This window comes from Quercus lobata, chromosome 11, assembly GCF_001633185.2.
Source record: "Quercus lobata isolate SW786 chromosome 11, ValleyOak3.0 Primary Assembly, whole genome shotgun sequence".
In the NCBI taxonomy this organism is placed as follows: domain Eukaryota; kingdom Viridiplantae; phylum Streptophyta; class Magnoliopsida; order Fagales; family Fagaceae; genus Quercus; species Quercus lobata.
Window position 1 is genome coordinate 35884560 of NC_044914.1, and position 17533 is coordinate 35902092.

Consider the following 17533-nt stretch of genomic DNA (forward strand, 5'->3'; position numbering starts at 1 on the left):
TACACATAGAATCAAGATTGTGATTAATAAATTAGACACGGTAGAATATAGACACATCTCTTTATTTAAACGTGCCTAGTGCTCTTATACATAATACCATGCTAAACCCGCATTTCTTGACTAACCCTCACTAAAGCACTGAACTCATCACAATGGTGTGACACATTCTGCTAAATTCATACTACAAATTACACGTAATTTTTAACACGTATTCAGTGCCCTGGAATATTAGCCGCAAGCTTTACCCCCTTGACCAAAAAAAGAAAAAACAAGAGTGCGCATTACGCAGAGCTTATTATTGTCCGCTAACTAATTGATCAGAACATATATAATAAATAAAGCAAGATCTCATCCTCGACCTCCCTAATTTCCCTTGCCACCCTTTCTCTTCTCTCTCTCTCTCTCTCTCTCTCTCTCTCTCTCTCTAACTGAGCGAGCAAAAAAATATCTTCATAATCTTTCTCTGTGAAAAATTAGGGCCAAGCTTTAGATCTCGGAGAATATAGAAATGGCGGTCAATCGCATCCGATTCTTGCATTGCGGTCGCTGATTTTCGGTTGCCGGAATCGGAGTTGGCAGCGATTGATTTCGCCGGTTGATGCTTCTCTGTGACATTCTTGTTCGGACTCTCACATGGACTCGATCTGGAGCAATGGCGTCGAGCCTGTTTCTTCTTTCCTCGTCGCTATCTACTTTGCTATCGGCTTCCTCGCCGCCAGGTTCTTCCTCGACAAATTCATCTTCCGCGTAAGCTTCTTGCTCTGTGTTTCGGCTCTAGAGCAATTATTCTTTGTAGCTTTTCGTTTTACTTTGCAATTTTTCGAATTCTTGATTCTTGTTTGTTATGGTTTACTTTTAGAAATGAGCTTGTTTGCTGAGAAAATTGTGGAGGAAAAGTATCATTTGGACTTTATTTGTAGTGTGATTGTTTTGTACATTTCTTTTTAGGTTACAGCTATTTTAGATGTATGATCTTTAATATTAGAATTGTTTCTTGGATTCAATCAGCAAAGAATGAGAGCATTTAGTTGCTAAATCTTATTTGAATGCATGATTATAAGGATGTAAGTGCTGCTCAAGGATTTTCAGTATTTGTGAATAAAGAATGTTGTAAGGACTAAGGAATAGAGGGGAAAAGATTCTAATGCTCCGTTTGTTTCAATGGAAAACCCTGCGTTCAGTGTTTTCCACTAATTTTTTTTGGGAAAACAACTCTATCTCACAGCAAGCTAAATAAGGTAAATTAGGAGATTTTTTTCAACTCAATTAAGGTTGCTATCAAACATAGGAAAATGAGGTAGTTTTATAGAAAATACTTTTTGGAAAATGACTCATTTTTTAGAAAACATTATTTCCGAAACAAACAAAGCGTAAATTATAACTGAAATAGTTGAAGTGAGAGGGATTGATGATATGGTGGTATTTTGTATATTTATTCTAATGATGAAAATACTGTGTTGTCAGTTATCTCTATTATCATCGATTAGGATTGAGCTTGACACGGCCTTTGTCATTCGATTAGGGGACAAGTATGCACTTAGGAGTTCCAATCATTGCTTAATTTTGTTTATTTTTCATTATATTTGTAGGTTTGAATTCTGTGGTGAATGGTTTATTTAGCTTGATTGATGATGTGCTGGGCAAGAGTCTCGCTGTGGAAGGTTTTTTTTTCCTGAACAACTGGGGGTGAAGGGGATTCAGCCATTGAGCTACAAGGCTCTTGGCCTAACTGTGGAAATTTTAGCTGCCATTCATTTAAAGGAATGGCTCTTTACTTTAGTCATTAGGTAGGCCAGCTTTTACACTAGGCCACTTAGGCAATTTAATAAGGCCCTATGATTTTGGTTCTATAGTATAGTATTATACTTAGAGGTCAGGCCTTGGTGCCACCCAAAGCAACAAGTCGTGGGTTTAGGACTGGGAATCAACCTCTCCAAAGTAAAAACATGGGGGGTAAGGCTACTAGTTACCTACTAAAAGTGGGAGTTTTGTGCATTGGTATGACCTTTTTAGGCATTTTTATGCTTATTACAACCTAAATGGGTTCTAGTTAGCTCAACTAATAAAGTGTATTGTCATCGAATAAGACTTGGGTTTGAATTATGAGCGATCATAATGGATCGGATATCATCATGGATCGGATATCATAGGTTTCAAATCATACCGTGTCTATATCTATATAACCCTAAAGTAAAGTAGATCTCATATTTAGCTAAAAATGAAGAAATCAATATACCCTTTTTTGCTCTCAGTCTCTCTGTCATTTTAAAGAAGACTATATCATTTACCAATAAAAATGTCTTTCCGTCTTTTTCTATTTCGTAAAAAAGTATAATTTGTAGTAAAATACATATAATTTATAGAAAGAAACAATTTGATAATAATGTTGATTATGAGACAACACAATCTGCAAAAATATATATATATATATATATTTTTTTTTTTTCTTATATATAATAGATTAAGCTATTTCTTCATTTCAGAGCAGAACCAGTAGGTTTCAAATATATGATTAATTTCAAGATTTTTTCATTGACAACTCAATAGTTAAGGGAGGGGGATTTATACCCTAGATGTTATTATTGGAAATACTAGGAAATGTCAACTAGTTGAGCTATAAGGCTCTTGGTGTTTAATTTCAAGAAATTTAAATTATTAAACGATGATAGTTTATAAAAATATTGCCTGTCTTAAATGTTTTCTCAAACTTGATATTTGTTTTCATATTTATGGTGCAGATTTATTTTTAGAACGGTAGAACTATTGGTTTAAAAAGTAGTTATATAAATAGAACTAAATACTCTAATTGACGTATTGAATTATGTAAAATGACTAGATTCTTTTCTAAATGCATGTATTGCTATAAAAAATCTACAGATGTATGTTATAGTTACTTTTCCAAAAAGAAAGCTTTTATATTTAAAATGATGAAATCTACTGATGTGTGTTATGATTTTTTTTTTTTTTACCTATCCAAAAAAAAAAAAAAAATCATAGCATTTTATAGAATTTTCTTATACATAACTGTAATACCTACGGTCAAAATGAAGTGTATGCGTATATGGTTCAATCAAAATATATCCAAAAGACAAAGACCAAAAAGCACAAGAATGGTAAATTAGCCTTGTTTATGTCTTTAATATGTCAAATAAAAAATTGTTTGTGTAGGAAGAATGTTATATGTATAATAAATCAATGGTCCATACCATTTCCTTCAAGATCCAGTGGTTAATATTAATGGTATATTTTCTAGGAAAAAAAAAAAAAAACTCTCCTAGGCATGCTTTTTGCTTCTTCAAAAAAGTACCAAAAATAATATCTTCATCAAATGAGTTTTGCTTCAGCCAAGCAAAATGCTTAGACTTGGGGGTTTCGAGTTTTGAGCTTTATGCACGCTTAGGTACACTTTTAATATTGCTTTTTTTTTTTTTTTCCTTTTTTTTAATAACAACATTGCTGTTGTTGATTAAACTGGGAGGTATTGAAGACTTGAAATTGTTATTACAGCTAATCAGGAAAGGAAAAAAGAAAAAGAATTTTCTCTGCTATGTGTTTGCTTGATTCGCATATGAATGATTGTCAAAGAAATAGAACAATAGTAAATAAATAGAATGAAAGGAGCGTAGTAACTTGTGGAGAGAATGGTCTACTGTGCTCAATTTAAAGAATGGAAAACCGACATGCAAAAAAAAAAAAAAAGAATTGACTATGATTGAAGTACAAAAGGAATGCAATGTCAATAAAAAATGAATACTTAGGATTGAGCAAGCATGTCAAGAAGGAAAATTTGCCCAGCTATGGAAAGAAATATTATCACATTAACTAAAGGAGAAATTTTGTTGCTATGGCGATTATACACATCAAAGAAAGAGTTGACTTTCCTTCCCCTTGAACTTTGGGGGTTATATGCGCTGTAACGATAGAGTAGTAGAGCTACCAGTATTACATGCTCCCTTTATTGGCAAAATTTTTGCATTATGATGTAATTCAGTGCTTCAGTTGTTGCATTGGAAATCTTCAGAGAGTTCAGCTTGCAACATGAGTGTTCTGTTGCTGAAATTTTCCATTACATGCCCTGTAATGTATTATTTGAACGTTTCAAATTCTTTTATGTTTGAATACCTTGCCAAGTCACCTTCTGTAAAGTGTTAATATGTGTTCTCAAATCAATGTGTTTTTGAATTTTCACAAAATACAAACCACATACTCTCTCTCTGGCTGTTTTCCCATGTTTTCCACATATACTATGTTAAAAGATATCTTTGTTCATGTGCATGCATGGATCTGTTGATGTGATACAAATTATTTCGTGTCATGTTTCTTCATTTCACTTTTCTTAAATGGCAGTGACGAATTTCATCAGAACTTTCTTTTTTATCTTTCTGATAAAACAATAGCTCTGCTGTCAACAATTTGGGGTATATTTGGATTAAAACACAGTATTCATTTAAGCTTTCCACTCTTGTGAGAAATGATGTTCCTCAATGAAGCTCATGCTCATAGTAAACTTCTGTGCTTATTACTATACCTAAAAGCAAAACTCATGCTGAGATAGTTAATGGTTATTGGAAATATCTGATGCTCTTTCTAAGTATCAATCTTGCATGCTTTGTTGTTACAAGAAAAAGAAAATGAATAGGACAAGACATTTTAAACACTATGTTTCATTAATATTATTTGAATAATTCTTTATATATTTTCTTCCAGAAATTGTCCATCTGGTTGTTGAGATATAATGGAGCTGTTCCACTAAAGATTGATGATGCAGCACGGTCAAAGATTGTAAAATGCTCAGAGTCAATTTGGAAGCTAGCATACTATGCTACTGTTGAAGCATGTGTTCTCAAAATAACACACAGCGAACCATGGTTCAGGGATACTAAAGAATACTTTAGAGGCTGGCCAAATCAAGAGTTGACGTGAGTAATTCACATGCTTGGCTTCATTTTCTTACTAGGTTTCTTGTAAGTTTCTTCATAATTTGTTTAAATGTGTAAAATGAAAGAAAAACATTGGCTACTAGCATGCTGGTATATACCCTTATCCCCAAAACTATACTATGGCATTGCACAAGAGGCTTCCCTTTCGCCTTTTATTGTAGAATCACAAGAAAATAGAGCCAAGCAAGTCCTCCAGAGAGACGTAAATAATTAAAAAAACCTAAATATTCTTGCTACTTTTTTAGAATGGCTAGAGGCAGCTAGAGGCATATATGTCATAGCATTGAATGGATGATGACCAAGCTGTGGATATGATATAAGAAACCACTTTTTTTCTGTCTTTTTGCTCTGAAATATTTTTCTATGGTACCATACACACACTGGACAAGATGGAAGATTTTTCCATTCTTTTCTTGCAGAGCAGAATGTCTGATTATTTTTTTATTTTTTTGAGGCATAGCCATCTGCTTATTAATTACTGCATGGTTTTTGTTAGCTTTCGTTTCTATTCTGAATGCATATGATTGGTAATGATATTGCTCTCTTTAGAAAGCATGCCAGTTTTACTTTTTGACATACATAACTATGGAGAGATGTCTTTCTCTCTCTCTTTTCTTTTTCCTTTTTATTTTATTTTATTTTTTTTTTTGGGGGGGGGGGGGGTGTGGGGGGCTGGGGAGGTAGGGGATTTGGGTTGGCTCTGGTTATTTGGTTGGTTTGCAATGGATATGGGCTTTCAACAACTTGAATATTTAATTTTTTTTTTTCTCTAGGATAGGATAGTTCTAAACTTATTTGAGTTATACCATCAAAATGAATTGGTATAAATTGTCTAAAATGACCATTTTATTTATCATTTCAGGCTTCCCCTAAAGCTTTACTATATGTGCCAATGTGGATTCTACACCTACAGCATTGCTGCGCTCCTTACATGGGAGACTCGAAGGAAGGATTTCTCTGTGATGATGTCCCATCATGTAATTACTGTTGCCCTGATTGGATACTCATATATTACAAGGTATTATTTCTGTTTTGTCTCTAAGTACAATCATTCAGCAAGTCACATTAAATAGTTTTTTTGTGTTTTTTTTTTTTTTAAAGTAATACTTTTTTTTTTTGGAAATGAGGAAAGCTGATGTACACAGGATGAATACTCATGTGTGGATCTCTTGTAGTGTTCTGCCCCTTTGTTGGCATAGAGCTGTCTTGATTTCTAGTAATTTTTCTGTGGCACAAGTCTAGCCAGCTGTGCCTGTAAATGTGTTCTGGATTATTTTTCTTACACATTTAGTTTTTAATTATTTCGTGACAAATTACTTCTCAAAAGGTTCAAAGGAGGAAAGTCCTTACGAATTGATATTTTAAACAATTAAGTTTTGGTTCATTTTGAGATGGGAGTTTAATTATAATTTTTTTATATATAAAAAAAAAAAATTAGAGTTTAATATGATACCACTCAAACAATAGGAGAAATTATGTAATTTACCAAAGTTTTTTAATAAAGTGTAACCACTTCGTGCTAGAAGAGTGTAGCCACTTGGGGTGTAGAGAAGTGAAGACAATCACTTGGTGTAACCATAGATTCTAGGACCCAATTTTTTTTTAAGCATATGATATGAGTGCTTGAATTAAGTAATGATAGCAATGGCATACAATTATTGAGATGTTTTAAAGTCAGAGGTTTTTTGCGGATCAGCTTTATTGTTCTCAACACCAAACATATAAATAATATTCGTAGTTTGCATATGTTAGTTAACCTTTAAATTTCTTCATTCATCAATTGTGGACATTTGGCAAGTAAAAATGAAGAGAACTCCGACCGTTTAGCAATCAAAAACATTTTCCTGCCCATTACAAAGATAAAACTAAAAATTGGCTGCCATGATTAGATATATGATCTTGATAAGAGTTGCAGCCTTCTGATTTAACTTGGATACATTTTCATAACTGGTGTGGGGATTTATTTTGTCAGTTTTGACTGCTTATTCACTTGGAAAAAGTAGCGCCCTCAGGGAAGAGAAAGACCTGAATCTATTACTATATTCCTGACCTTAGCAAGTCAAGAGGCAGTCCTACTAGAGGTCAGATTGAAGACTTCGTTCAGTTAGCTACTTACCTCAGGTTTATCTATCAATTAGTTAGGGTCTTATCAAATTCTGTGCATGGCATGGGTTGACTGCTAGTCTCCCAAGAAACTTAACGCTCAATGTACAAGCTTCAAGCACATTATCCTATCACTTCTAGCATGTTCATGTTTACACAGAGAGAGTGCATTTCAATTTCTACTTTCACACCCTCAAAAAACTTCGGCTTGTAGCCCAGGTGATGTGGAAATATTAGTTTTTTTGAAAATTTTCAGCTAATCAATTGTACCTGTAATAATCAATTTTTATATTAAAAAAATCAAATATTTAAATTTAGTGTTTTAAAATGGTTTCAAATAATGTAATGTAAGTGAAAAGATGCCATTTTGATTTTTTTATGAAAAAAAAATCCTTTTTTATGTTGCAACATGTGGCAAGTAAAATGACTTTCTTTTCATAATCTTATAAAAGAACTTTAATTTTGCGATATTTGGCAGGCAGAACCTTAAGGCCATGGTTAGATTCATTCACTAACACTCTTGCTGAGGCAGTTAGCCCATCATTTTTCATTGCAATTGTCTGTCATTCTGTTCTCTATTGTGACAGACCAGCCAAGTATGCCGATTCTTACTTATCTGTTTATCCATGTTCCTGGAATTTCATCATTTATTACAGTTTTTATTGTGACGTTGTTAGTTAGTTTTTGTTTGCTGTTTTAGGCAATATAGCAGCTTGGCAGTGCTATGCATTATAAAGAACATTCATGCTTACCTTCTTAAAATTTCTGGGATATATTGATTGTTATATAGAACTGTTCGTGGTAATATTTATATTTACTATTTGTTTACTGTTTCTTCTTGGCACCATTTTCGCTGCTAATCTTATGTTAATACAATACAATATCACATTAAGGAACTTATCAAAAAAAATATATCACATTAGGGAAGGCACTCTTGTGCCTGAGCTAAACTAAAACCATATGTTATTGAGGATTCTCCAGTTGGATGTTTTAAGTGCATAGGTCTACACTAACAAACTGTAGTTTAAGAGAACTCTTAAAAAGCAAGTATCTCAGCCCTTGTGAGTTATGTACCACTTTTTGCTTTGTTGGTTTTTGTGCTAGAGTTTCTAGTAAGCAATGTTTAATAAACTTAATGTAGAAATATCCAGCAAGAGAACAGGTACTAATTTTCCATTTATAGGTTTTTCCGGATTGGCTCAATCATCCTTGCCCTGCATGATGCAAGTGATGTATTCATGGAAGCTGCTAAAGTTTTTAAATATTCTGAGAAGGAGCTTGGAGCAAGTGTGTTCTTTGGATTCTTTGCCATTTCTTGGCTCATTCTGCGGCTAATATTCTTTCCTTTTTGGGTTATAAATGCAACAAGGTTTGCCCTCATGGTAAATGATTTTATTTCACCACATTTGGCTTTGATACTCCTTTGACTTATCCGTTCTTACTATTGCCATTTCCCAGCTATGATCTCATTAAGTTCTTGGATCTATCAAAGGCCTATCATACATTGCTGTACTATGCTTTCAATACAATGTTGCTGATGCTACTTGTGTTTCACATATACTGGTGGGTACTTATATGTGCAATGGTCTGGAGACTGTTGAAAAATAGAGGAAAAGTGGGAGAAGATATAAGATCTGGTAAGCTTTTCACTGCTTGCATATTATCATTCAAAAAATTTTTCCGTTACATCTGGAATCTACTATAAATCTGTGTGTGTGATCTGAAATGGATGGATTTGTATATATGTAGAACCCATAAAAAATGAAGCTTCCTTTCTACAAGTCTTATTTGTTACATCGAGGAGACTCATTGCATAATGTTCTCATGTTTGTACAACAATATCAATTTGACATATTAAATGAATTGGAATGGGAGCAATGGCTTGCCTGCATCCTGCAAAGCAGCTTTCTTTACTATTCTCGTTACCTTTAGGTGGTGATATGCTGATATCTCTTCCATTTATGCATTACAAAGCATATGCAGTTTAGGGATGAGCAACATTATATCCATTTTGTATTATTTTCTTTTGTAGTCTAAAGTAGCTGTTTTATTTTTATTTTTTTAAATTTAGAGCTGAAGATTTATTATCTCTATTTAATACAGATTCAGAGGATGATGAATAGTTGGAAGATTTTGTACAAGTCATACGTTCTCACTGATGATGTAGCCCCCTGGGAATTACTTTTGACAAGTTTGTAGAGGTTTCACTATGATCTCAATTGTTTGCCATCTATTGTACCAAAATTGGAGGGGGTTGGGAACTTTTTGATTTCTAAATTTTTCCTCTTATTCTTGGGGTAGAGATAAGGAGGTGGAAGACCATTAATCTCCTTTTTGATATCTTTTTGGTGTATAAATGATAGGTGATTCCTGTATAATTGTTTCTCTGGATAATATTTTGTTTGGATTAGCCCTAAAACAGATAAATGAAGAAGTTGAAAAAGAAAAAGAAAAAAAAAGACTTTTCTTTTTCCTAGTCTTTGGTCTTGCCATCCTTCCTATATTTTATATGAGCATTTAACTGATAAAAGAATATCCCGGCTTGGATTATGTACTACCAACTATGATAATTCTACAACCTTTTTGAATGTGGCCTGACTCCCTCATTCCCATGTGAACAGCAAATTAAAATTACGCTTCTGCCTTTCTATTTTGTTGGTTTAACTGGATTTTTACTATATGCAAGCTGATCCCTAATCTGACTGTTGAACTATTATCAGTAATATGGATTTGTTTTTTTATTATATGCAACCTGATCCTTCTGTGGCCAAAGAACTAGCATGATCATGATGGGTAGTTTTCCCCAGAAGACTTCATATTGTGTGGACCGCACAACTTCCAATGATCTTTGTTGTCCATAAGGAAAAAAGATAAATGATTTTGCTGCTGCTGTAGTACCAACTACAGCCCAGTCGATTGTCGCAATGTTGATTCAAACTATCCACCCTTCGATTTCCTGGAAGGATCTATACGGAGTAATTTGCCTGCATAAACTGCAGTGCTGGAAGGTAAGCAAGGACCAAAGCTGCTTCTGGCGTCTGCTAAATAAGGAGACTTATACAGTATGCTGAGGTAACTACAGCCCTAAGGTTTTTTTTTTTGGTCTGGTCGATTTGAGATAGCAAATTAAGGGAATTTGGGGCCTATCAACCCGGTTATATATATATATAAAAGAGAGTCAAATTTATTACTCACAGCAATACAAAAAATGGAGGATAATGGTGCATTGTGAAGAGCGGCTCAAAAATACTCACAAAAGGGAAGACATCAGTTAAAAATAATTCTTTCCCTATTTTCATCTCAATTCAATAAGAATAAAATGAGGAGATGATGAAGGAGAAATAAGTATCTTGTGTACTAACTACATGCAATATTTCCCATATGGATTGGTGCAACTGCAAGTAAACTGAATCCATTTGAAGTGTTTTGTTCAATACTTTGATTCCCCAGTCATGGCTATGGCACTTCTCTCCTCTCCAACTCGAGATTCAACAAAGATCTGTACATTTCAACTAGATCCTATGGAATCCTAAGATTGCCATAACCTCACCTCACCTCACATGCTTGTCAACCTAAATGCCACCTAGATTGCCAGCATCAATGAGACAACCCTTAATTTACCCTTATCGACAACTAGCAGGTTCACAATCAGCAATGGTTGGAATTCCTTCAAAAATGATTTGATCGAGTTGGTTGGTAGCTTGCTGTTAAAACCAAGTTCACAATCAACTTATGATCACATCCTTATTCCACAATACTCCATATCTAGTATGTGCTAATTCTTAAATCGAAAAATTTTGCGAGTCAGTGTCAGACCCACGGTAGCCTCCCTAACACTAAACAAAGAGTGTGTCCCACAATTTCTACTTCATTACTTTTTTTTTTTTGAACAAAATTTCTACTTCATTACTTGATACTTCTATAAAGCCCACAATCCACAAAACCTTACCCTCTCTCTCTCTCTCTCTCTCTCTCTCTCTCTCTCTATTAACCACTTTCCAAAGATATTATATATAAAGTTGGATCTAAAAAGGATGATGGTGCTAAATGAAAATTGTCAATGTTCGAAGAGTTCTCTTCTAAACACCCATACTAACCCACCCCCCCCCCCCCCAAAAAAAAAAATCAATAAATAGATTTGTTCTTCACACGTCAGTACATGTCAATCTTGAATTTTTTTTTTTTTTTTTTAATGGCCAAATTACAACTTATCCACATGTGATTTAACAGAAATTTAAGTTACCTACCTGTAGTTTAAAATTTAACACTTTACCTACCTGAGATTAGGTAAGTTAGAGTTTAATAACCCACTTTTGTTAAAAACATGGCTAAACAAGTAATTTTACTCCACTTTTATGTTTCTCTCCTCAAAAAATACAACAAACATAAAAATTCAAGATCAAATAAGATAAGAAAGAATCTAGCGAAACACTTACATCATGAGATTTCAAACCATAGGTGAGTAACTTAAATTTCGGCCAAACCTCAGGTAGGTAAAGTGTCAAATTTCAAATCACAAATAAGTAATTTAAATTTCGGTCAAACCACATGTGGATAAGTTGTAATTTTCCCTTTTTTAACAGTAATAGGAATTAGGAAGCCCGAAGACTTATAATTAGGTAATAAAGGAAAAACTAATAACAAGACAAACTCGTTAAAAAAAAAAAAGGATAATTACACTTTGCCCACCTGTGATTTGCCCCTAATTCTATGTGTCTACCTGTGGTTCAAATTTTGACACTTTTCCCACCTATGATTATCACCGTTTATGTGCCGTGTACCCACCTCTCCCTCACCGTTACTCTAACATAGAAATATGTAAAAACTCACTCCCATCCAGATCAAAACACTCTCTTTCCCAAAAATCACTCACTCACTCTCATCCAGCTTGTTCACCCAAAATCACTCAATCTCACTCCCAAAAATCACTCACTCACTCACTCCCATCGTTCATGCAAACCGAACCGAGGAAGACAGCTCCTCTATTCAGCTATGGCAGGAAGACTCACTCATAGGAGTATCGTGCAATGCGCTTCGCTTCACTTGAGGTAACTGGGATTTGAATGCTTGAGGTCGTGCATGCAAACTGAGCTGAGGAAGATCAGGATTATTGCTCCTCTGTTCAGCCGTTGCAGGTAGATTAGGATTTTGCTTTTTAATCTTTGAAATTTAGGGTTCTAAATTGGGTTTTAAAATTCCTTCTTCCAAAGTGGGTTTTAAAATTCTTTCTTCCAAATTCGGTTCTTGCTTAACCATGGAACTGGTTAAGCAAAAACCCAATTTTTTCTTTCCAAATTGGGTTTTATTTTATTTTTTTTTTCTGAGTTGAAGAAATTTCCGAGCAAAAACCCAATTTTTTTTTTACAGTTGCTCCTCATTTTTATATGTTGTAGGCTTTGATGATTGTTCTGTTTAGTATTACCCACCTCTCCCTCACCGTTACTCTAACATAGAAATATGTAAAATGATGCCAATATAAAGATGATTTTAGCATAAAATCATCTTTATATTGGCATCATTTATGTGCCGTGATTTATGTAAAAACTCATTTCTGCTAAAATCATCTCTAACATAGAAATATGTAAAAACTCATTTCTGCTAAACTCATTTATGTGCCGTGATTTTCATTTTGGCATCAATATCTACTAAAATCATCTTTATATTGCTACAGCTTCTCATTTCTGTACTTGTTGGTTGGATTCTGGGGCAAGCTGTGAACTTAAACTTTCAGCTTTTCGAGACAGCAATGCTTTTTATGACTGTATTAGTAGTAGCCTTCATGCTGCAGGTATGTATTTCAATGACAAAGAATTAAAAATCTCTATAGTTTGGTCAAATGTTTATAAGAGAAGGAAGCATTTTAAATAATATTTGCGATGGTAGGCTCTGATATAAGCTGAATGGTTATATATGCATTTTTAAAATAAGTCCAACTGCATTCTGAGTTCTCTTGTTTGCTCAATTCTGTTTTGAAATAAGTTTGTGATAATAATTACTCTCTTAATTGTTGTGGATTCCATTTTTGCGATATTTTTATCTTTTGGTAATTTTATGTACATAATTACATATTCTTTTGTGTCGCAAATTGACTTGTATGATAGTAAAGGCTCAAAACTGGTTCTAGGTCTTGGACCAGTGAACTAATGGACCTTGTTTCTCATTTGTGGAAAAATGATGCAATGTGCAAGTGTAGCTGATGAGGTGTTGTGTCTAGGTCTTGGACCAGTGAATTAATGGTGCTGCTCTTATTACTACTCTTATCCTTATAGGTATTGAGTCTTTATTAACAATAGAACTAGATGCCTCATTTTTATATGTATGCTTTAAGGCTTTGATCATCTTCATTTATAAGTTTAAAAAACCCCAAAAAGGAATACACTTGTCATAAAAAATAAAAATAAAAAATTGAAAAAAAGGGGCAATTTTGTTGTGTTTTATCATCTTTATTTATTCTGTTGTGTTTTATATGTAGATGGTTGACTTGGCATTCAATTTTGAGATTCATCATGGTGGCCAGTTTGTGTGGAACCTAGATTTGGTATATTTAGGAGGTAGTACTTCTTTTGTTGATAATGTTGACCCAGATAGACTTAATTATTTTGAAATACAAGATATTTGTTCTAATGTGGGGTCAGTTAGTACAAGTAGATATCATTATCTTATTCCTGGAGGTAATTTGGAGCAAGGGTTAAAGCCTATAAATGGAGATGATGATGTAGTTTATATATGTGAGATTCATGTTGCATGGCCTACAGATAAGATAACACTATATGTTGAGGGTGGTGAGGAGCCACTTGCAGTTAAACAACCATTTGGTAATGAGGAAGTAGCAAATGATGATGATGTGCATAAGGTGGGTCAGAGTGATGATGATGTGCATGAGGTGCATAAGGGAGGTAATGTAGATGCTGAAAGAGGTGGTGGACAAGATTTTGATTAGTTAGAAGAAGGGTTTGAGGGACCAGATTTTGATGATGATGTATTTGGAAATGTAAATGATGGGCCATCTACACATGCAGCCCCACACAGGCCCTTTGAAGGAGATAATGGGCCATCTACCCATGAGGATGTACATGTGTATGCAGCCCCATATAGGATTATTGCAGCTAACAATGACTCACCTCTTGAAGAGGGTGAATGGATTGACCTACCTCTTGAAAATGACATGGAAAGTCTAGTAGGGTCTGATGATGATCAGCCAGCACCAACTGCTGCAAAAGAACCTGAGTTTAATGTTCAAACTGACATAAGAAAACCAGAGTTAAAGAAAGAAACAAAGTTTCCAAACTCTAAGGCATTTAGGGAGGCATTGAGGGAATATGCTATAAAGAAGCCAATAGATATCAATTTCAAGCTGAATGAGAAAAAGAAGATATCAGTTTATTGCATAAATGAATGTGGATGGAGGTGTTATGCATCTCAACTACCTGGGGAGTTGACATTCCAAATAAAAACATTCAATCCAGAGTGCACCTACCCTAGATCCTTCAAACACAGCCAAGTGACTTCAAGTTATGTTGCAAAAAAGTTTATGCAGGAGTTTGACAAAAACCCCAATTAGAAAGTGGCTGGTGTTCAACATCATGTGAAGTAAGCACTTGAAATTGACATAAGTTACAGTCAAGTGTATAGGGCAAAAAGGAAAGCTATTGACTTGATTACTGGGGATGAACAGCTGCAATATGGGAAGCTTAGGGATCATGCAGAGATGATAAGATTGAATGATAAAGGAAGTAGGGTTATTTTGCAAACTGAAATGGAAGATGAAAATGCACAGCCCAAATTTAAGAGAATGTATATCAGGTATAATGCACAAAAACTTGGGTTTTTGGGAGGTTGTAAATCAATCATTGGTTTAGATGGGTGCCATTTGAAATGGAGATTTGGGGGGGCAAATACTTTCTTCCATAGCTAGAGATGCAAATGATAATATTTTCCCAGTTGCATTTGTTGTTGTTGAGCAAGAGAACAAAGATTCATGGGTATGGTTTCTGCAGCAGTTTTTAGATGACATGGGGAATCTAGAGCAACTTAATCTGGTCTTCATCAGTGATGGACAAAAGGTATGACCTACAATTGTACTAACATATTTAACCCACATATTTAAAGTTCAATAATACATGCTTCAGTTCATTTCAATATGTTTAACTAACATATTTACTTGATCTATTTTGTATATGAATTAGGGCCTTATACCTGTAATTGAGATGTTGTTCCCAACTTGTGAGCATAGGTATTGTGTGAAGCATATCTGTAATAATTTCAAAGTGGATCATAAGGGCTTGGAGTTGAAGGATGCACTGTGAAGATGTGCTAGAGCCACAACAATCAGGGAGTTTGAGAGAAGAATGCAAGAAATGAAGGACTTGGATGTCAAGGTATGGGTGTATCTTGCTGACATCAACCCTGCACAATGGTCTAAGTCTCACTTTAGTAGTAGAGCTTTGTGTGACTATTTAGATAATAACTTGAGTGAGTCTTTTAATGCCATGATTTTAGAAGCTAGGGATAAGCCAATTTTAGCAATGTTGAAGTGGATCAGAGTTAGGGTCATGCCCAAACAATACAAAAAGATGAACGGTATAGCAAAATACACTGGAAAGGTTTGTCCTAATATTGAAGACAAATTAGCGAAGTTAAAACATGAATCTATACCTTTCAGTGCTACTCCAACAGACAGCTTCGTGTATGAGGTTGATAATGGTCGTGAGAGACATATGGTTGACTTGGCTAAGAAAGCATGCAGCTGTAGGATTTGGGATTTGACAAGACTTCCTTGCAAACATGGGATCTCTGCTATTGTTAAGAACCTGGAGAAAGTGGAGGACTATGTGCATCTTGTTACTTGAAAGAGACATTTGCTAAAACTTACAAAGAGATAATACAGCCAATGCCTGGCCAGTTTGAGTGGGTTGAGACTAACCAACTTGCTCTCTTGTTACTCCTCATGTGTATAAACCACTTGGCAGACCACCAAAGCAAAGAAAAAGAGATCCTAAAGAGCCAAGGAACCCCTTATAGAGTTTCTAGGATGAACAAGACAATCAAGTGTGAGAAGTGCAAGAAAGAAGGACATAACGCAAGAGGGTGCAAGGCAGGCATCACTGGTGAAACTCCATGGCAGAGAAGAAATAGACTTACTAAATTAGCTGCTGTAAGTATTTCCATGTTTTGAACTATATTCATTTCCTCAAGAATTTCGTGTGTATGTAACTTGTACTATCCTCTTTGTAGGCACAAGGCAGTAAATCTACAAAAACAAAGCAGACTACAACACTTCAAACTGCATCTCAACCACCAAGTACTAGATCTCAGCCTGCATACAGAGCTTTTGGTTAAATTGCATCTCAACCTACACCAAACAATAGATTTGAGGCAGCAACTTAACCTCCAACTAGATCTAGGGCCAACTGGTTCTCTTCATTCTCACAACCGAGCTTCCATACCCCTAGAGAGACATGGGATTCTTTACCATCTCAGTCTAAATCCAAGGCAATCTACCATATAAAAATTAATTAAAAGATAAAAACACCATTAATATTTTATACTTTTCCAAATCCTTCAGCTGGCCATTTTAGAATCTTCAATTCTATGTGGCAACTTGGCCTTAAGCAATAAATCAAGTGTTATATTAACACAGTCCAAAAGCAAAGTTATACGAAAGTTTAGGAATATACCCAAAATGAAAATCATCAATACATGAATACTAAATAGAACAATCATCAAAGCCTACAACATATAAAAATGAGGAGCAACTGTAAAAAAAAATTGGGTTTTTGCTTGGAAATTTCTTCAACTAGAAAAAAAAAAAAAAAAAAAAAAAAAAAAAAAAAAAAAAAAAAAAACCCCAATTTGGAAAGAAAAAATTGGGTTTTTGCTTAACCAGTTCCATGGTTAAGCAAGAACCAAATTTGGAAGAAAGAATTTTAAAACCCACTTTGGAAGAAGGAATTTTAAAACCCAATTTAGAACCCTAGATTTCAAAGATTAAAAAGCAAAATCCTAATCTACCTACAACGGCTAAACAGAGGAGCAATAATCCTGATCTTTCTCGGCTCGATTTGCATGCACGACCTCAAGCATTCAAATCCCAGTTACCTCAAGTGAAGCGAAGCGCATTGCACGATACTCCCATGAGTGAGTCTTCCTGCCACAGCTGAACAGAGGAGCTATCTTCCTCAGTTTGGTTTGCATGAACGATGGGAGTGAGTGAGTGAGTGATTTTTGGAATTAAGACTTAGTGATTTTGGGTGAGCAAGCCGGATGAGAGTGAATGAGTGATTTTTGGGAAAGAGAGTGTTTTGATCTGGATGGGAGTGAGTTTTTACATATTTCTATGTTAGAGTAATGGTGAAGGAGAGGTGGGTACACAACACATAAACGGTGATAATCACAGGTGGGCAAAGTGTCAAAATTTGAACCATAGGTAAGCACATAGAATTAAGGCAAACCACAGGTGGACAAAGTGTAATTATCCCAAAAAAAAAGTT

General features: G+C 34.7%; 1 protein-coding gene across 1 annotated transcript; it reads left to right on the top strand.

Annotated features, from left to right (window-relative positions):
* The first annotated feature begins 260 nt into the window (after positions 1-260).
* On the top strand, positions 261-9519 carry LOC115968467 (LAG1 longevity assurance homolog 2). The gene is made up of 6 exons (XM_031087871.1): positions 261-747; positions 4708-4919; positions 5803-5958; positions 8227-8412; positions 8502-8680; positions 9147-9519. The coding sequence occupies exons 1-6, from the start codon at positions 634-636 to the stop codon at positions 9164-9166; spliced, it is 867 nt and encodes a 288-aa protein (XP_030943731.1). The 5' UTR covers positions 261-633; the 3' UTR covers positions 9167-9519.
* Positions 9520-17533: the final 8014 nt, after the last annotated feature.